The sequence below is a fragment of the Nomascus leucogenys genome, chromosome 4, assembly GCF_006542625.1.
Source record: "Nomascus leucogenys isolate Asia chromosome 4, Asia_NLE_v1, whole genome shotgun sequence".
NCBI lineage: Eukaryota > Metazoa > Chordata > Mammalia > Primates > Hylobatidae > Nomascus > Nomascus leucogenys.
The window spans coordinates 150,040,372-150,061,806 of NC_044384.1; the positions used below are offsets into that span (position 1 = coordinate 150,040,372).

General features: G+C 41.4%; 2 protein-coding genes across 2 annotated transcripts; both read right to left on the reverse strand.

Moving 5' to 3' along the window:
• Nucleotides 1–2,626: 2,626 nt before the first annotated feature.
• On the reverse strand, nucleotides 2,627–17,900 carry ZNF596 (zinc finger protein 596). The gene is made up of 6 exons (XM_003271398.4): nucleotides 17,617–17,900; nucleotides 9,096–9,179; nucleotides 6,975–7,101; nucleotides 6,183–6,266; nucleotides 5,285–5,367; nucleotides 2,627–4,818 (listed from the first exon to the last, which is right to left on the reverse strand). Exons 2-6 carry the CDS (start codon nucleotides 9,105–9,107, stop codon nucleotides 3,610–3,612), a joined length of 1,515 nt encoding a protein of 504 aa, XP_003271446.1. The 5' UTR covers nucleotides 9,108–9,179; nucleotides 17,617–17,900; the 3' UTR covers nucleotides 2,627–3,609.
• On the reverse strand, nucleotides 12,348–17,649 carry LOC105740596. Its single transcript, XM_030812429.1, has one exon. The coding sequence runs from the start codon at nucleotides 17,322–17,324 to the stop codon at nucleotides 16,833–16,835; it is 492 nt and encodes a 163-aa protein (XP_030668289.1). The 5' UTR covers nucleotides 17,325–17,649; the 3' UTR covers nucleotides 12,348–16,832.
• Nucleotides 17,901–21,435: the final 3,535 nt, after the last annotated feature.

Below are 21,435 nucleotides of genomic sequence, written 5' to 3' on the forward strand. Positions count from 1 at the left end.
CAGGCGCCTGCCACCACGCCCAGCTAATTTTTTATATTTTTTTAGTAGAGACGGGGTTTCACTGTGTTAGCCAGGATGGTCTCCATCACCTGACCTGGTGATCTGCCGGACTCGGCTTCCCAAAGTGCTGTGATTACAGGCGTGAGCCACCGCGCCTGGCCTGTACCCAGGGATTTTTACTCCTCCAGTGCTAGGCAGGGCCTATGCCCATAAACTCAGCAGGAAGCAGTTACAGAATACAGACCTCTGCCCTTCTACAGCACCCTTAAGATTAAGGAGGAATATCTAATTTCAGAGGAGAGGATGAGGTAGGAGGTGGGACTTGACTCCAGAGGTAGGGCTCAGACACTGGACCAGACTGAAGAGTAGCTAAAACAAAGCCATAGCAAAATCAGCTTTCCAGACATACCCACCAGTGTGCCATATCTATTTACCACTTCCATGGCAACACCCAGGCGTTACCTCCCTTTCCATGGCAATGACCTGATGACTCAAAACTTACTACCCCTTACCTAAAAATTTCTGCAGGAACCACCTCTTAATCTGGTATCAAAGGAAATCTGGCTGTGCATGTGTGTGCTCTTACTATGGGTATCTGATACCATGGCATCAACACAGAAACCCAGGACTGGGAGCAGAGACACATGTGGCACAGGGAGAAAATGTACTCACTTTTGTCACAGCCCAAAAGAGCAGGGCCTTATGGTGGCATGTGGTAAATGAAGCAGCTGACACCAATGGATTTAATGTGATTTTAAGCTGTGAACTGTGGAGAACTTTTTCCTATAGAAATAGTCATTATTGTGAAAATTCTGATTTAAATATTTCACCCATAAAAATACATTAACCATTATTTGGCTTAAAATATTTGAGTAAAACATTTTTGTTCCCACCATGACTTTGTGGATTTTATTGGACCAACCCACCATTAACAGTAACAAAACTTAAATGGAAGACATGAAACAGCTGCTTTAGGCATGAGGATAGCCTGTTCAGACAGGATTTTCTGAAGTGGAATTCATGAGAAAGGGGAGAGTCAATGAAGTATCACACTGGTTTTTCTCAAGCACTTGAAAATTAACATGAAGGGAACATAAAGTCCCAGAAGAAAGATGGCCCATCTAGGCTGAGGAAAAATAAGCTGAAATTTTTGTTTCGTGCAAAATAGTGGGGCTTCTGCTTCTGGGTAGGATGGAGTGAATAAAGATGAATCAAAAAAAGAAAAAAAACAGATTTATTTAAAGTGTAAGCTTTAGAGGCTAGAGAGGAATACATAAACTAAGATTCCATAAATAAAAGAGCCCTGTGAGGAGAAGTGAGAATATTAAACATTTACACACAGAATAGAAAGGTTCTTAAAGAAAGAAAAGCCCATGGCAACAAAAATCTCTATGTTATGACGCTCATACCTGCTTCTGGGAGATATTCATGCAAATTTAACCACAATTATCCAGCACTGCCAATTTTTATTTAAATAGATTAATTTGTAATTCGTTTTATTTTTGCAATGTTAAATCATATAATATATTGCCTATACTTATCAATACTATATTATATACTTAAAAATTTGCTACAGGTTGATGTGATGTAAGTGGTTTTTTATCACAAAGAACAATGAAAAATGAGGGAAGGAACTTTTGGAGAGAATGAATATTTATGGCAAAGATGGTGGTGATGGCTTCTTGGGCTTATCCTTATTTCAAAACTTATTAAGTTGTATACATTAAGTAACAGCTTTTGTCAATTACACTTTGATAAAGTGGCTTAAAAATAAAAAGGCAAATTTATGCACCATAAGACTGTACTTGTAAAGTGAGTCTTTCATAATCCATGTTTGACTTAATCATTACCATGTACATATATTCCACTAATATAGTTAGGACATAAAATTTTTTGTTCTATGTGTATTAGCTCCATTGAATGTCACTGTCTCTTTGTTTTGAGCCAGAGTCTCACTCTGTTGCCCAGGCTGGAGTGCAGTAGCATGATCTTGGCTCACTGCAACTTCCGCCTCCTGGGTTCAAGTGATTCTCCTGCCTCAGCCTCCTGAATAGCTAGGACTACAGGCATACACCATCATGCCCAACTAATTTTGTATTTTTAGTAGGGATGTTGGCCAGGCTGGTGTCGAATTCCTGACCTCAAGTGATCCACCCATATCAGCCTCCCAAAGTGTTGGGATTACAGGTGTGACCCACCATGCCCATCCCCATTTTCTAACTGACCCAAATCTATGTGTTTAAAACTGAATTAAAAACATAGAGTTTGGGCCGGGCGTGGTGGCTCATGCCTATAATCCCAGCACTTTGGGAGGCCGAGGCAGGCAGATCACGAGGTCAGGAGATCAAGATCATCCTGGCTAACACAGTGAAACCCTGTCTCTACTAAAAATACAAAAAACTAGCCTGGTGTGGTGGTGGGCACCTGTAGTCCCAGCTACTCGGGAGGCTGTGGCAGGAGAATGGCATGAACCAAGGAGGCGGAGCTTGCAGTGAGCTGAGATTGCGCCATTGCACTCCAGCCTGGGCAACAGAGTGAGACTCCATCTCAAAACAAAAAACAAAAAACAAAAAACATAGATGTTAATAGACCTATTAGATTATTCAGCAACAACACTTAATGCTTGTATTTTTGACAGTACTAATTTAATCTTATTACTTCTTACATAATTCTGCATTCAGTATTCCCAGGTTATTTCAGAATTGTACATTTCAACCCACATATTTTAACTGGAAAGTCTTTGTTTGAAATTATAATTTTTTTTCTCAAGCACGTGCTTGATGGCTTTATGTCTTGTCCCCGAGCTATATATCTCATCAATGGCTTTTTACAGTTTTTGTCCCTGTCTCACTTTTTTGACATGAAAGCTGTCTGAAGGTTTTTCCACTATCCTGTCAAGACTGTTTTGTCACTGGAAAAATGCTGGTATTGACTAAGGAATGAGTAATTTACTGAGGACTACCCTCCATTCATGTCCTTGAGAGTTCTACACCATGTGAATTCTGATCTATTATAGAAGAGCTGCTGTATTAAGAAAAGGATTTCTCACGAGTTTTCATTGATAACTTCTCCACTATGAATTTCTGGAATTGTTCAAGAGGACTCATCCACCTAATAAAAAATATTTTCACATATTTCCTGTTTTTATCAGTTACCTGATAATGAATTTTCTTGCACACACCAAAATTGGTGCTTAGCTGAATGAGAGTGCACAGCAATTACAGACATATGGTTGCTTGCCTGTGGATTTTACTCATTTGTTTAAAGGATAAATTATCAGCGAAGGCATTTTCACACTGACAACAGGCACAGAATTTTTGTGATGTGATTTCTCCCGTTTGTTTAACAGCTAGAGCTGTGGATGAAGACTCCTCCACATTCCTTTGATCTATAGTTTCATTCTCTCATGTTGTATATGGTCAGCCCAGAGTCTGAACTTTGTGCCACAGAGATTAAATACATATGGATTTTCTCTACTTTGAATTCATTTAGGTTGAGCAAAGTGGTAATTATAAACAAAGGGTTTTTCACACTGATTACAGACATAACGTTCCTGTAGTATGTTTGTCCTTGGGTGTATTTAGTGTTCAACGCTACGGCTGATGACTCTTACATATTCATTACTTTTTTAGTGTGAGTTCTCTCATGTTGTCTAAGGTTAAAAAATTTACTAAAGGCTTTCCCACATAGAGGACATACATATGGTTTCTCTCCAGTGTGAACTCTTTTATGAAGTCTAAAGTTGTAACTTCTATTGAAGGCTTTACCACATATATTGCATTCATATGGTTTCTCTCCAGTGTGAGTTCTCTCATGTCGTCTAAGGACAGAAGAGTGATTGAAGGCTTTTCCGCAGAGATGGCATTCATATGGTTTTTCTCCAGTGTGAGTTCTCTCATGTCGTCTAAGGTCAGAAGATTCAGTGAAGGCTTTCCCACATACATGGCACTCATATGGTTTCTCTCCAGTGTGAATTCTCTCATGTCGTTTAAGCACAGAAGATTCGGTGAAGGCTTTCCCACATAGATGACATCCATGTGGTTTCTCTCCATTGTGACTTCGCTCATGTTGTCTAAGGTGAGAACAATGAGAGAAGGCTTTTCCACATAGATGACATTCATATGGTTTCTCTCCATTGTGAGTTCTTTCATGTTGTCTAAGGTAAGAATATTTACTGAAAGCCTTCCCGCATAGGAGACATCCATATGGTTTATCTCCTAAGTGAGTTGTCTCATGTTTTCTAAGGTCAGAGCAACGAGTGAAGGCTTTCCCACATAGATGACATATCTGTGCTTTTTCTCTAGTGTGAATCGTCTCATGTCGTCTAAGGTTAGAACTTTTACTGAAGGCTTTCCCACATAGATGACATCCATATGGCTTCTCTCCAGTGTGAGTTCTCTCATGTTTTCGAAGATCAGAGCAATGAGTAAAGGCTTTCCCACATAGATGACATCCGTGTGGTTTCTCTCCAGTGTGAATCATCTCATGTCGCCTAAGATTAGAATTTTTGCTAAAGGTTTTCCCACACACATGACATTCCAATGTTGTCTCTCTAGTGTGAGTCACATTGTGTGGTCTAAGGGCAGAGCTTTGGATAAAGGCATAATCAAATGGATGACTTTCATATGATTTACATCTGGTGTGAATTTCCTTTTGTTGATTAAAGGATAACCAGTCACTGAAGGTTTTCCCAAACTTTTTGCTTACAAAGTGTTTCTTTCTCATGTAAGTAATCACATTTTGAGTCAATGCTATATGTTGAGTGAAATCTTCTCCTATATCATTACATAGAAAAGGATCCTCTTGAGTATGAGATCTCTGGTTTTGGGAACGAAATGAAAGACTATTAAAGGTTTATCCACACTCATTCATTACTTCATTCATTTCTCTACATATTATTTCTAGAGTAATCATTCAGTAGTAGACTCCAGTTACAATTGTTCCTATATCAGTTATATAAACATAGTATATTATCTAACTGCATGTAGAGAGTTTTCCTGTTGTAGCATCCCAACTGAAGAGCTATCTGACTAGTTATTAAGACTTTATCATGTTTGAAAGTTTCAGCACGTAATCAAGTTTATACAATTGTCCTGTTATAAGGCCTCATGTTATGGTTTTAATTTGAAGTTACTGTCTTCACTAAATCCAAACTATCTAAAACTCTGCTGGGAGGGTTTTAAGTACAGTCAGGTACTGTACTTATTTATGCATTCAAATTCCAAAGTTGTTCAATGTCCAGGTTTCTATCTGTAAGAACAGGGTTCACATCCATAAAGCTTACCAATGTGCTGATGGTGGATGTGCCCTTCTGATAGATATGTTGAATGAATGGTATCTCTTGATGTTTAATGTCAACTTCTCTACCTGAAATAAATGGAAAAAAAAAGATGCTATATAGGCATTAGGGGAATAAAAATGTTAAATAGCTCCAATGCCCATTTGAGTGTGTTTCAAACACACACAGACAGGGAAAGAATGTTAAATTAACAATACTTTAAGGAGAAGAGTATTATAGGACATTGACTACTGACATTTTCAGCATATAAAAAAATAAAGGCAAGTTGAAGAAGTAAAGGAAAGAAAAATTTTCAAAGAAGAGGACCATTATAAAGGGTTAGTATGTAATAGTTTAACTCAAATAAGTACACAAATATCCCCTTTACAAAAGCCAAAGACAATGACAGAGAGATACTTGAATAAAAATTGATACCTACAAAATATAATGACAATATCTGAGAAATGTTTCCCTCAGGCTTTTGCCTCCATTTCAGAAACACTGCAAATTTAAGAAACCTTCCAGCTGGGCGTGGTGGCTCATGCCTGTAATCCCAGCACTCTGGGAGGCCGAGGCGGGTAGATTTCTTGAGGTCAGGAGTTCGAGACTAGCCTGATCAACATGTTGAAACCCTGTCTCTACTAAATATAAAAAAAATTAGCTGGGCATGGTGGTGCACACCTGTAGTCCTAGCTACTCAGGCTGAGGCAAGAGAATCACTTGAATCTGGGAGGCAGAGGTTGCAGTGAGCCGAGATCGCGCCACTGCACTCCAACCTGGGTGACAGAGTGAGATTCTGTCTAAAAAAAACAAAAGAAATCTTCCTTTGGCAACTGTTGGGGCCTACTCACTCACTGGCCATGTTTCTCCTTCTCCTATTGAATCACTGCTTCTTAGAGCTCACCTTGTAGTAAGCTTATTCTCTGTGTTGAAAATTTCTCTACTTGCTCCAAATGGGAAAGCACAGTTGATTTGCAGAGCTGTTTGCCTGTTTTGGGGAAAAAGATACATGAATTTTGAGTTCTGTGCTCACAAATGTACAAGGTTGTCAGGTACAGGGCAGCCTACTGGGAAGGATAAGTTAGCCACTGAAGGTCAGCCTGGGAAGAGTACCTTGAAGACAACACTGACAGTCCTTCAAGAGCAAAATGAAAACTCTTGAACTTGTTCCCAGACATAAAAGACCTGTAATTGCTGATGGCCATGCCTCACTTCAAATACTGATTGCAGAATCCTCAGTATTTTCACTTAGTGAGAAATTACAAATTGTCATAGTGTTTGACGTTATATTAAAAAACAATGCAGTAAATATTAGCTCCACCAGAACAATCTAGGTTCTGCACAGAACAGTCCCTATGATAGAATAATTACTTTAAAGAAATCAATACATTTATTTATGCATTCAAAAGCAGTGAATTACCATAACTTTTCTAAGTTTGGGAGATTGAAGAGCAAGAAGGATGTGAAATTGTGGTCAGAAAGATGACTTTCTAGAGGGAGGACAAATCAATATAAGTGAAAAGGAAAGAAATGGCTGTCAGGTAATTGTGAGAGTTATGAAAGGATCAAGGCAGAGGTTGAAGTGATCGATGAGAAAGCTGTTCTAGGCACATGTAGAATGAAAGAATGAATCAGTGAAAAATGGGTGAGTGAATGAATACACATATACATACATAATAAATACAAAGAGACTCACCAATAGAGACCAGATGACTGATGTTCTCCAACATCACATCTTGAAACAGCTTTCTCTGGGATGTGTCCAGCAGGGCCCACTCTTCTTGAGTGAAGTCTACAACTATATCCTCGAAGGTCATGGAATCCTAAAACATTGTGGACATTCTACTGCAAACAGGGCTATCTCTGCCAATGTTCAGTGGAGCAAGATCAAAGTGACTGTACTAAGGAAGTGTAGGTGGTATGAACAGAAAAACAGTGTTTGGGGTTCCCGTCACATTGCTTTAAATCTGAACTGGGAATCTGGCTTTCAGATTTACTCAGACATAAAACTTCACATAGAGAAATATCACATGAAGCATGGCATAATATAACCTGAAGATTTCCCAATAGACCTCTAAGTATAACTTACAGACACTAATTATGAAATCTGTACTTGGAAATTTAGAACTAAAATTCTCCTCTCCACCACCTTCAAGAAAATCCAAAAGACTCACTACAAGGGAGTCAGCGTCCATAATTTGTCACATTTTAATCAAATCTATAGTTACATATTCCACTATAAGACCTCACTGTCCTCAGAATAAAATAAAGACCTGTTATGAGTTCAAAAAGGTCCAATGAGATAATATGTAAAGTGGTTCCTATCTATCACTTTTTAGATACAAGCCACAGATACATTATTCATGAAATGACTGAGAACACTCAGTTGTATGAACAATTTTCATACAGAACTTGGTATCAGCAGATGCAGACTCTTATCTCTACACAACTCAGGTGTTCACTGATAACAGATAAGGATGAATGGCTTAGCAGCACGAGCCAGGGACTCTAAGACTTCAGTACTGAAAGATGATCTCATCCTGCCACTTTCCATGGTCTGAGGATTTCCTTGCTCAATTTTATTTGAGATTTTCAAACACCAGGTGATATAGTTTGGCTCTGCGTTGCCACCCAAATCTCATCTTGAATTGTAATCCCCACATGTTGGGGGAGGGGTCTGGTGGGAGGTGATTGAATAATGGGGGTGAACTTCCCCCTTGCTGTTCTCATGCTAGTAAGATCTCAGAAGATCTGATTATTTAACAGTGTGTGGCATTTCCTGATTTGGTCTCTCTCTCCTGCTGCCTTATGAAGAAGGTGCTTGCTTCCCCTTCCACCATGATTGTAAGTTTCTGGAGGCCTCCCACTCATGCTTCCTATTAAGCTTGCAGAACTGTCAGTCAGTTAAACTTCTTTTCTTCATAAATTACCCACTCTCAGGTAGTTCTTTACAGCAGTGTGAAAACGGACTAATGCACTAGGTACTATTCTCTTTGGTTTCTTCGTGTTGTCTCTAGATTTAGGGGTAAAAAAATCCTTGGATTGTCCTGGTCTCTCCGCTTCAAAAATTTCCTTAGAGTTTTAAATTTACTCTGTTTCCTATACGCCATCACTTAATGCACAACCAAAATTAAACAAACAACACTCCAGTTGCTTCCATTATCAAATTTGATCAGAGGTTAATTTGGGGACAAGGGTAATAAGAATTTTAATCTTGCTTTTTAAGTTTTTCAAAAGCACACATTTATTCTCTCAAGACACTAAGAGTTTCAGATAGGAAAAATAAATGAAAAATTCCTCACTGTCTCCACTGTCCTAACCCTATCTGCTTTCCCTTCAAGTTAAACAGCCCTCCCCTAACACCTGAAACACCAGACTAACTGAGCTTGCCTGGGAAAACATCTGCCTTTGTATGGGCTATAACCTGCTCTCACTTATTTTCACCACCCACCCGCATATACTCCCAAGCCCACTCCTGCCAATAACATGGGTAATGAGTGAATTTATTTCCCCAACAAGGCCATGAGAGGCTGGTAATGAATGAATGATTTCCCTGAGACCGGATGAGAGAAATAAAAACCTCTCACATCTTAATACACAGCCTTAGTAGAGGCTGGAATGCCTTAGTGTACTGTTGAAAGGAGATTACTTCTTGATGACTCTTTGAGCCAATGTAACCATTCCAAAGCCCTGGGGAATCTTAACTGGAGCTTGGATCCTTGAGTGCACTTAGAACATCCATGTTAATAGGATGAATCTGCCCTTAGGCTGGTAACAGGGGTACAAATTTCAGTAGAAAGAAGAATTTCCCACTCACCAGTGATGGCATTGTACTAGCTCAGCCACCAAATGTATTCCTCTGGGTTTTCACTCACACCATCCAAGCACTAAGAAGACAAATCTGAGCAAAAACAGAAACAAAAACAAAACAAAAACAAAAACAAACAAAAGAAACCATGACACTCCAGTTTTGCTTCTAACATCTGCCCCAAAGCCATTAGCCCCAGTCCAACCAACAAGGACATGCAGTGGGAAGGGGGTGGGTTGGGTTGGTGGCTCTCCTCTTCCAGGGTCAGAAGAAATGACTATTGTTGCTAATAAAGATACGAATATTTTTATTTTAGACCTAGAAATGTGAAAATCATGGAGTTTCATATGCCACCTAGCCCACGGAATTCTGAAATGTTCAATTCCCTCTATGATTCCAAATCCTAAGAATCCCTGAATCATGGAGATGTGGTCTCCACCTACAGATAAATCCTGGAATTTCTCAGATTTAATTATTCTTGGTTTGTGTGCTTGCAGGCTTTGTCTACATGCATCTCAGCCCTCAGGAGCCTCCCTCCATGCCTTCTCCCTTCTGCTGGTCCTCTGGATACACTTGTACTGAATGATTCTGTCTCTTCCACGTAAGGCTTCTAGAAATACCACTCCCGCAAGTCTGATAAATTCAGCATGAATTTATCTACCAAGCAGCTTCAAATTTCATTTTATGATGGTGGATACCTTAAAAGACACACTTTACAAGTGACATACCTTACAAGAAATGCTAAAGGGAGTTTCTCAAGTTGAAATGAAAGGACACTAAGAACATGAAAACATGAACAGGTATGTGACATTGTTAGTTATAAGAAATATATAGTTTGGTTTTCATCCCCAGTTCCTGGCACAGAGCCGCCCAAAACCCTTGTAATTTCCTAAGCAATAGAGTTGCTAGGAGAAAGTTTTGTTCTTTTTGGTCTTTGACCCTGATTCCCAATACAGAGCTCGTAATGCCTTGGAACTTCATGGGCGATAGGAGTGTCTTTTGTTCTAATGAGACAATTATTACTGGGCTGTAGGATGGTGGGTGATCACCTGAAAGACCAAGACATGATTAGAAGCTTGGAACATACAGTCCCACCCCCTATCCCCTGGGAAAGGGACAGAGGCTGGAGATCGAGTTAACAATTATGCCTACTAGATGAACAGTGCATAAAAATCCCTGAATGATGGGATTCCTAGAGCTTCTGGGTGGGTGAAGAACACATCCATATGCTGAAACAATGGTACCTCCCAACAGCTTGGAGACAGACCTCCTAAACCTAAGACCATTCCAAAACTTGCTGTATGTAACTCTTTAGCCGGCTGTTCATTTGTAATATTTAAAATGTCCTTTGTAATAAATCAGCTAAGTAAACTGTCTTCCTGGGTTCTGTGAGCTGCTAAACCCTAGCCAATCTAACATAAAAATGAGTTCTTGCCGGGCATGGTGGCTCATGCCTGTAATCCCAGCCCTTTGGGAGGCCAAGGCGGGAGGATCACCTGAGGTCAGAAGTTAAAAACCAGTCTGGCCAACATGGTGAAACCCCGTCTCTACTAAAAATACGAAAATTAGCTGGGCGTGGTGGCAGGCACCTGTAATCCCAGCTATTTGGGAGGCTGAGGTATGAGAATCGCTTGCACCTGGGAGGTGGAGGTTGCAGTGAGCCGAGATTGCACCACTGCACTCCAGCCTGGGCGACAGAGCAAGACTCTGACTTGAGGGGGCGGGGGGAAGGAGTTCTTAGGAACCTCCAATTTTTAGCAAAGACAGACAGTTTCTTCAAGTTTTAAAAAATTTTTTCTTTTTGCTCTTCTGATTGAATTTCAAATAACCTGTCTTTGAGTTCACTGGTTCTTTCTTCTCCTTGATCAAGTCAGCTCTTGAAGCCCTGTATTGATCCAGTTCAGTTACTGTATTCTTCAGCCCCAGAATCTACATTTGATTCTTTTATTATGGTTTCTCTTTTTTGATATTCTCATGTTGTTCATGTATTCTTTTCCAGATTTTACTTATCTATCAGTGTTGTCTCATAGCTCATTGAGCTCCTTTAACGCAATTACCTTTAACTCTTATCACGAAAATCAGAAACCTCCATTTCTTTTTCTTTTTTTTAAAGTGGAGTTTCACTCTTGTTGCCCAGGCTATAGTGCAATGGTGCAATACTGGCTCACTGCAACCGCCACCTCCTGGGTTCAAGCGATTCTCCTGCCTCAGCCTCCCGAGTAGCTGGGATTATAGGTGCCTGTCACCACAACCAGCTATTTTTTTTTTTTTTTTTGTATTTTTAGTGGAGATGGGGTTTCGCCATGTTGGCAAAGCTGGTTTTGAACTCCTGGCCTCAAGTGATCTGCCTACCTCGGCCTCCCAAAGTGCTGTGATTACAAGTGTGAGCCACCGCACCCAGCCAGAAACCTCTATTTCTTTATGGTGAATTATTGTAGATTTATTTTGTTCCTTCAGTAGGGTCACATCTCCTGCATTTTTCAAGGTTGTGCAATATCTCCCAGTCTCACAGAGCTGTGCCAGTTGCCATACGATGCCCTGTATTTTTCCTTAGAGCTGTGCTCTGATAGCCTGGGACACTAAATGCATATTTCATTACTCTTCTTTCCTCCACTAGTCTCACGTATTCTCCTGGGGGAGAAGTCTAAGGGGTCTGTGCTTTCTAGCAGTCTCACAGAACATGGGGGCCACCATAAACCTCCAAACAAGCCTCCTCAAAATTCTCTACCTTGGCTCAAGAGTATGGGAGTCACACTGCAGACAATGGAGGTATAAGAAAGACATCCAAGGCCCCTGTGAGCTTCTCAATCTCCCCAGGCATCACTAAAGGTGGGTGCTAGACTGTAAGGCATGCCCATCCTCATGGGCAATCTCAGGATTCTCTAAGTCCTCCAAGGAGCCCAGCAATGGCTTTTATGTGGGCCTGGGTCACCCCTGCCAGCAGGGAGTAGTACTAAGGATGAGATCCACCAATGGCCACAGCTGCGTTATGCCAAATGATAAGTCCAGACCTCATGGTGCCTAGGAGGACAGATGGCAGAAGCTCAGCCAGGCCATGGAGATTAAAACAGTGCTAGGGGCTTAATGTATGTTTTTAATGGGTCTGCTACATGTTGAGTTTGGATCTGGAGTCCAGCCTATAATCCTAGCAAAAATTAAATGCCAAATATGATATTCAAAAAAGTGTATGTGGCTAAAAACACATGTTGGAAATACACATAACTAGAAACATCCAAATTCAAAGAGAAATTTCTAATTCCACAAACGTGATAGAGTAATTTAATAACAAGATCACACATATATAAATAGTAAATATAAACTGTATATTTATCTGAGTTCTAAAGAGTTTTTTTCATCTCAGTACACTAGTGGGTATATGTTACCAGTAAAATCAAAGGGGTATTCCAATTACATTCATAATATTAATAAGTATGATAAATTTAAGTAGCCAGAACCATGCAATCGGGGCTACAGCTGTGATCTTCAAGAAATGTAAAACTTTAAAAACACTCATAAACCAAGAAAAAGAAAAAGAAAACAGGAGTTACTTGACTTTCCAAATTGTTACAAATTCAGTACATATTAATAAGACTTAAAAAGATAAAATAATTTAATAAATAATAAAATAATGTAATGAATGAACAGATTTGACAGAAATCAATAATTAAACAGTGTTGAGAGCAAAATCAGGAAACTGAAAAGACTCAAGGTGGAAAGAAAAAACACAGGTAAATAAAGGAGACTATTTATTTAAAAGTAGTAATTTAAAATCTAAGAAATGGGAATAATTATATTCTAACATGAATATGAATGATATAGTGATTACTTTCCACGAAAATAGTGAAAACTTTCCCTCATTAATCAGCACAAAAATCTGTTAGCCAATTTTAATATTTAAGTTACATATCAGAGTTTAACTGTAAAAGTGATTTGTGAGAGTTCTCACGTCAAATCACTTCTAGTTCCTTTGTAACGTAAATTATTTTGAAGGAGAAAAATAAGCCTGTCCTCATTAGTTTATTATGCTAATCAAAATGAACATGAATGTAACAATAAGTACAAATTTAACCAACAGTTTTCATTACTTACATTTGCAAAAATCATTAATACAATTTTAGCCATTTGGCTATTTATTTTCGTCACTTGGCTATCACTGGTAAGGTTAAATAATGACAGAGCATGGTAAAGTGGAGTTTATTGCAATAATAAAAGGATAATGCCATACTAGAAAGCCTATTATTTTCACATAGTAATTTTAAAAATTAAAAAAATCACATTAATAGACCTTTGAAAAAACATTTTCAAGTAATTTAAATCTTTAAAAATAATTTAAAATCTTCAAAAATAGTATCAAATTGTGGGGACTAATTCTTCTTAAACAATAAAATCTCAACAATATATTCAGCAGTTAACAAAAGGACCATTTCCACTAAAGGTAAGGCTGGAAAAAGGAAGTTGGGTGGGGCTGATGCCATTCACCACTGCACATGATGCCTGAGGTGGGACCAAAACAAGAGGGAAAAGGAGAGGGACTACAAAAATGGAGTCAAAGAGCTGAAACTGTAGTTATTCTCAGATGATGTGACTTTAAACTTCAAGAAGTAGAATCAATTCTAAATATCAATACTAATAAGAACATTTAAAAAGTGGGCAAAACTATTCTGAATATTCTGAAATCAGTATTTCCTGTTTAGTAACATTAGTCCTTAAAAAAAGCAAACACACAAAATCAGTGACTATTTACAACAGCAAAATATTATGACTACGATTTGAAATAAATTTGTAGACGCATGTAAAGAAATTTTAAAACTTAATGAGGATATAAAAATGACATGAATAAAGCCTGAAAATCATATTATTAGATTGAAGGACATAGTGACATAAAACCTCAGTGACTGGAGACTCAGGGCAACCTAGACTTAAAAGTCACATATGGTCTTTTACATGTAAAAAATGATAATTAGTCTAAAAGTCAATTTTGTCTAAATTTTGATTTCTGGTGAGGATACAGTCAAAATAGTTGTGAAAAGAAAAAAACAAAGTTGTCAAATTTCATGTAACCTATGTTATTTGGAAATTTAAAATAAGTCATATAAATATTTATAACGATATTAAACAATTTCATAAGCGGACTGAATAAAACATAATATTTTATCATATACAATAATAGGTCCTGCCTTCCTGAGGAAAACATAGAATCAAAGGGCATGAAGGAAGGATTTTGGTTTCAGTACAGAAACATAAGACATCGAAGTGTGTGTTTGTGTGTGTGTACATATAATTAAACTACAGAATATAAAATAGCATCTAATATACATCAAAAATGAGTTACGCAGAAAAATTCATTTTACACATGTCTATAAAATAATAAAATTTATTCGGCCTCAGAATTACTTTGTGAACTGGAAATAACAATGAGTTGTCATTTTATCCAAATCTAAAAAAAAATACATACAGTCAAGTTCTGGTTAAAGTAGTAGATGAACTTAACGTGGTAGATAAGAGTATCTACACAGTTTGTGGGCTGCATCTTGCTAGAATATATTACATTATAAAATGCACCATTTATTTACTCTGCGATCAAACCCCCAACTTACCCCAAGTGGAGGAACCCTCAGACATGTGCAGAGGAGTCAGTGTGCTAGTAAGCAGCATTCTTTACAAATCTATGAACATCAAGGTCTCCTTGGAACAGATGTTCTGTGAACAATTTATAAAACTCCCTCCTGTTAAGACACTTAGGTTGATTCCATTTTTAAAGCAATTACTGAATAAAACACACTCCATCGTGTGGATGAAATGCTACCTTAATTTGTCAAAGCTATCATTTTCTAAACTTTTCTTTCTAATTCAGATCATTAATATTTTGCAGCCAGATCAATACTGATTCATTGTTTTAAGCTTCAAATGCATTATACAATTGGGCAGAACACATTTCCTCTCATCAATCTTCTTTTCCAGCATTTGTCAGGTATTCCTGACATTAATTCACTACTAATATGTACAGTTTCTCTAATCACGGTCAACAAAGATCTGACAGTGCATCATCCCTAAAGGATCCATACTTGCCTCACTGACACCATGTGGCCCACTTCCCATCTATAATATATGTCCGGGTGTGAAGCCCTTCCCATATGATCCTCCGAATGGAATTTCACAAGTTTGAATTCACTGGGTCACAGTGTGATAGTGTGAAGATGGGAGGACGTTAAGGGAAGGCTATGGGTGAGTTAGGAAATGTGTTAGGCAGGGTCAGAGATTACTACATCCTAAAAACAACATTTAAGGAGGGAGATGACAAAACAATCAATGAATAATATGACTTTTTCCAGTGAAAGTGCCATATGTAATCGTTCTCCATTTTTGTTCTCTGAGCTTCTTTCTTAGGCAAGATCCGTCTTGAGAAGTCTCTGCTGAGTATTAAGAACATGCATTTTAGGACTTCCCATCAACACACCCTTTTTCTGTACCACAACCACATATCTGGGGGCATAACTCAACATGTGTAAAAGACAATCTTCTGCTTTTCACTGAACCTCCAGGAATTCAGGATACTAAACATCTACATAGAGACCAACAGGTGAGTTTTTCTGCCCCTTCCTTCATAACACCGTTCTTTCCTAGTGAAGTCCACACACATCCTTACATGGTAGCTGTGGGTATATGAACTGGTCTGACCCCTTTTAGTCACAGAGCCTGAAGTCTCTGCTAGTACCTGCTGAGCACAAGGTCACGGGTGAGAATGGGCAAGGCTTTTTCTGTCTCTGGTTCCTGAGCTTCTCAGGCTCTCTCTCACTTCTGGATCATACATACCCAAATCCCATTGCCCTTTCTCCTCCAAGCTTCCTTCCCGGAACCAACACCTCTTCCTCATTAGAAAGACACCTTTGTTCTGTGCTTACTTTATACAGTCTTGCTCTTTCCCTATCCAATGCCTTGTGTCACTATGTGTGTGTCTTGGGGCCGGTGGAAAGGTGAAGAGAAGCCAGTAGAGAGTAACCAGCACCAGCTTCACGGGAATGACATGATCTTGATGTGATAGTGGCCGTTTCCCCTTAACATCCCTGCCCCCTAAAGATTTCAGATCACATGTCACACTCTTAAGTAACAGCGATTTGTCTTTCACGGTTTTAAGCATATTGATTAAAAGCATTTGTCTTCTCCAGAACATCACAATAAGTTATTAAAAAATATAAACCTTAAAAAGATGTAATTGTTGGAACTGAAAAACATAAAAGGTGAGCTTTGGAAATATCTTTGAGCAATTTATTCATTATGAACATATGGATCTGTTGGAACAAAGTTCTAGGACAATCCAGGCCATCCTTCAATATTTGCAGAAAACAGCACAAAGAAAACTTGATACTTCTACTTAGTTGGAAACTTTATGCCACAGCCATTAAATACAGAGACCATATAAAGGAATAGAGGAAGCTGTTGAATACTAAACTAACTCAAATAATCAATATCCTTACGAAGTGCCTACTGAATTAATGTAAAAAGTATCTGCTAAACAAAAAGTATTTTCAATATACAATTAAGACTGAAAAGTACTGAGGCCTCATAAGCTGAACCTGACACAATAAATTTAAAAGGGAAACTAATTTGGAAATCAGAAAACCATCTAAGGAATTTGGGAATTAGGCTTCTGTTGCCCTCTCTGCTACTGACGGTCAAGGCCTCCTCATTGTATTCTGTCCTCTACATCTCTGCTGATTCCCATTTTGTCTATTTCCATTTACCCCACTACTGCTTGCTCAGGTCACTCTCCTTCATTGTCAGTGTTTGTTCAAATTCCTCAGACCCATCCATTTCCCATCTAAATTTCCCTTCCCTTTTCTCGCTCGCTGGCGCTACCTCCCTCTTCTCTGTTTTCTCCTCACTCTCCTGCCCCACCTCGACATCCACAGCGAGGCAATGAAGAAGCCCCTGCCAAGGAAGAGCCCACTTCTCAGTGGGACACCGGGAAGGTGAACACCCGACAGTCACCGCTAGTGGGAGGCGATTGTGCAGAAGCACGCGGGTTGTTACAGCATCGCGCAGGTCTCCTACCCCAGTCCCGGACTCAGGGTCCTGTCTGAGGCGGTCACCCCGAAGCGGGGGCTTTGCGGAGACGTAGAGCCTGGAGGAGGGAAGGATGGGGAGGCATCTCAGTGAGGAATGGCGTCTGCCGAATCCCAGGGCTGCCCTGAGGGGCCAAGAGGGGCGAGGGTGGGGACGACGGAAGACAAGCCACATGCCGAATGGGGACCTGACGCGGCGCGCGACAGGATGGGCGGACGGTGAAGAGAACTAGGGTGGAAGGGCCGGACAGGGGCGACCTCAGTGACGGAACCGGACACAGACGCAGATCTGGCAGCTGAGCGACAGGCTTCGGAGCATTTCAGGGCGTCGCGGGACTCCCCGCCGACAGGAGGGCGGTTGCCGAGCCTGTGACATCCGCGGAGACCCGCAGACCCCGGGTGTGGAGGATGCCGCAGGAAGGGGACTGCGTGGCTGGGTTTGGCCACAGAAAGCGGAGGGCACTCACCCGAGCGGACCTTGGCTCCGGAGAATCCGTTTCCGGGTCAACAAAAATCGTGGCGCTAGGGGTGGTGCCAGTACGTGCAGGGAGCGGAGCAGGCCGGAAGGCGGGGCCGGGCCGGGGCGGGGTCTCGGGCAGGGGCGGGGACGCTTCCTGACTTCCCGCCTCCGCGGCGCGCGTTTCTGGCCCTGCCAGTGTCTCCGCCGGCTGAAAGCGCGTGTCTGCGTCGGGTTCTGTTTGAGTGCGTTGGGTGCGCTGTGAGGCCGCACTGTTTCCACCCAACTTCCTGTTAGGTAAGAGGCGTGCGGGGACGCGAGTCCGTAGGTGCTGGCGGGAGCGAGAGTGGGGTGGGGACCCTCGCTAGCCCGCACTCCGCCTCTGGGTAGCATCCTCCTCGGCCCCACACGTCGTGACGGGCGCTTGGGCTCCGCGTTCGCGTCGAGGCAGAGGCGTAGTAGGGGTCGGGCCCAGGGCTGGAGGGGCGGGGACCGGGCGGGGTGCTGCCCTGGACACCGCGCTGGCGGCTGCTCCGCGCGGGTTCATGTCATTCCTATTTTCACCCTGGCCTGCTCCGCACCTGAGATGATTTATAAATTCATACCTTTGGGACAGGCGTGGGTGACATCCCATAATTTGCTTTCGTTATTAATTTCTACATGTAATACATCTAGATGTAATACATCTAAAAGTATTTTTTAATTTGAAATATATTTTTATATATATTTATTTCTGAATTTTGTCTCCAGTACATATAATGAGGCTTGTAAAGGTGGATTTTGCTTTTAAGTAGTAAAGACTTAATTGGTGACTATTACTGGGGCTATTTCATAAGGATGTCTTTTTTTTTTTTAAATGAACATTAAAAACAGTGAAATTGGATTTCTGGATTTCATTAGCTTCATTTATATGTTAATTGGTGAAAACTGTAAGTTAATAAGTCATTTTTATTTCCTTTGGAGATTAAGTTTGTGCTACCAATGATTATTTCCAAAAAAGGCACACTTCTGGTTTTCCCAGAACTAATGCTAGCTTCTCAATCTTTTGAGTTTACTTAATATTGATGTTTGACCTCAAATCATGTCACATTTTTGAAGAAAACTTTCTCTTTGCCAATGGAACATAAACCACCCTGGAGTTCATATAGAGGAGGGGTTCAAATGCGTCTGACAGTGTCATGTGTTAAAACTCATGGCCAAACTCAAGGTCACATAGCTTTCTTTCTATGTGTTCTTCTAAAATTTGTGTAGTTTTGTCATCATAAAATGGGTCTTGTCCTAGACCCCAAAAACGGGTTTTTCGATTTCACATGGGAAAGACTTTTTGGCAAATCACAGCGTATAGTGAAGTTAAGATAGTTTATTAGCGATTACTCAGCCACATAGCAGGGTGTCCTCAGAAAGCAAGAGGAGGAATGCACCTGTTTTAAACAAAAAAATTTTTTTTTGAGACAGAGTTTCTCTCCTGTCACAATGGCATGATTTCGGCTCACTGCAACCTCTGTTTCCTGGGTTCAGGGATTCTCCCGCCTCAGCCTCCCAAGTAGCTGGGATTAAAGGTGCGTGCCAACATGCCCGGCTAATTTTTTGTATTTTTGGTAGAGACTGGGCTTCACCATGTTGGTCAGGCTGGTCTGGAGCTCCTGGCCTCAAGTGATCTGCCTGCCTTGGCCTCCCAAAGTGCTGGGATAACAGGCATGAGCCACCCAGCGCCCAGGCTTAATGTTTGTTTATATAGGTTATTAAGAATCCATTTGTGACAGGCTACTAGTACTGTTACTTCTCTATGTTACTGTTGATTTTAACAACAATTTATGTGCATACTATGACCTTTAAAGTGAAACTTATTTTTAAACTAAGAATGCTTTTTGTTCTTAAAGTTCTGGGACATTTTTATAAGTTTCGGGTCTTTATTAACTTGTTCCCACAGCCATAAATATTTTATAACCAAAAATGCGCAACCCCCTAAATATATAATCCAACAAATTTAACGTGTGTGTGTGTGTGTGTGTGTGTGAGAGAGAGAGAGAGAGACAGGGTCTCACTATGTTGCCCAGGCTGGAGTACAGTGGTGCCATCATGGCTGGCTCATTGCAGCCTCAAACTCCTGGGCTCAAGCAATCCTCCCGCTTCAGCCTTCTGGGTAGCTGTGACTACAGGTACGTGCAGCCATGCCATCTAATTTTGTTTTTTTTTTGTAGATATAGGGGTCCCGCTATTTGCCCAAGCTGGTCTTGAACTCCTGATCTCAAGTGATCCGCCCGCGTTGGCCTTCCAAAGTGCTGGGATTACAGATGTGACCACTGCACCCTGCCCAGATTTAACTTTTTTAAAGCCTTTATTTAAAATAAAGTCACTGTGGTTAAGACGCCTCTGACAGTTTTGCATTTTAAGTCTGAGGACTATGTTGAGTGACTTTTTGCATAAGTTGTAAAATGTGCATTCATGTTGATTTCATTTCCTGTGGTTTCCAATTAATTGTCCCTTCTGCATTTTTAGAAACTCACGGGCCAGTGGGCTCTGTGTCGGTTTGCATTTCTAGAACGATGGCGCCGAACACTCCATGCTGTCTTTACCTGGTGCAGTAGGACCGGTAGCAAGAGGGCGCGCAGCCTCCGACAGTGCCGTGAGCTCTAGGGCGCTGCGGTGCCCTTGGCTGCCAGCAGAGCGCGCGCGAGCCCGCCTTTTCTGAGCCTTGAGGCGGCCGCATCCAGCACGCTTCCTCCGCGCCTGGGCCCTGCAAGGGCGGGAGCCGCGTTCCCCTCAGCACATACCGGGAAACGCCCCTCGCTTTGGGACACCTCGAGCCGGCGTCCATGGTGAGTAAAATCCTTCCTGTTTTTAGCCCTGACTGCTGAGGGGCAGAGACCCTTCATGTGGAAAATTAGAAACCAAAAGCCCCTGTGAATCCAGCGCACTCGAGGTTCGTTCTCCCCACCCAAGGCGAGGCGGCCACGGGGCCAAGCCGCGGTCTTGGAACAGAAATGTAGCGTCAGGAAAGCAACTAGAACACCCGCCACACTGATAATAACCCCGTAGTCCTAATAACACTGCATCTGTGGTGCCAGTGTTAGCACCCGTTGTATAGAGAGCACAGCCGTCGGGGTAACGCGGCAGCTGCCATCCAGATCCAACCCCGGGAACGTGGATGTGTCCCTCTGAGCGCGCATAACGCTCGGAATGCGTAGATGACATCGTCAGCCTAACGCTACACCCGTCACACCCATATAATCCCTGGAACACGCATGTGTCCCTCAGAGCACACACGTAACCCCTGGAACGCCCGTGACACCGTCAGACTAACGCCACACCCGTCACACTCATACTACGCCGGGAACACGCATGTATCCCTCAGAGCGTACATACCGCCGGGCTGCGGACGTGGCCTTTGCAGCCCGCTTGAGAGCGTCTGCGGCTCCGAGGATGGGAGCCTCCGACTCTCGCTGGGGCGCTGGTTTGACAGCCTCTGCTGGGCTGGGTTTGGGTTGCATTTGGCCTCTGTCATGAAACTTCATGTTGTTGTCTCTGCCTTACTGACGTGGTATTGACACGGTTGTTTTAAAAAGTAGTTTACTTCCCCGTAATGTCATGCTTCTGGGAAACTTGCAACAGCAGTTAGTATGCCTTCTCTTTTCTCTCCGATTACCCGGCTGTTATTGCTGTGCCAGATTTGCAGCTTCACAAAAAATACCCCCGTGTGTTTCACTAAAAGCAGGAGTACTCCTCCAGGTGATCCCCAAATAACCCCCAAATTAGGAAATACACAGTGTCTGTGTGAAAGTCCAGTCCACAGACCTATTTCACTTCACTCCGTGCTCCAGGTGGGAGA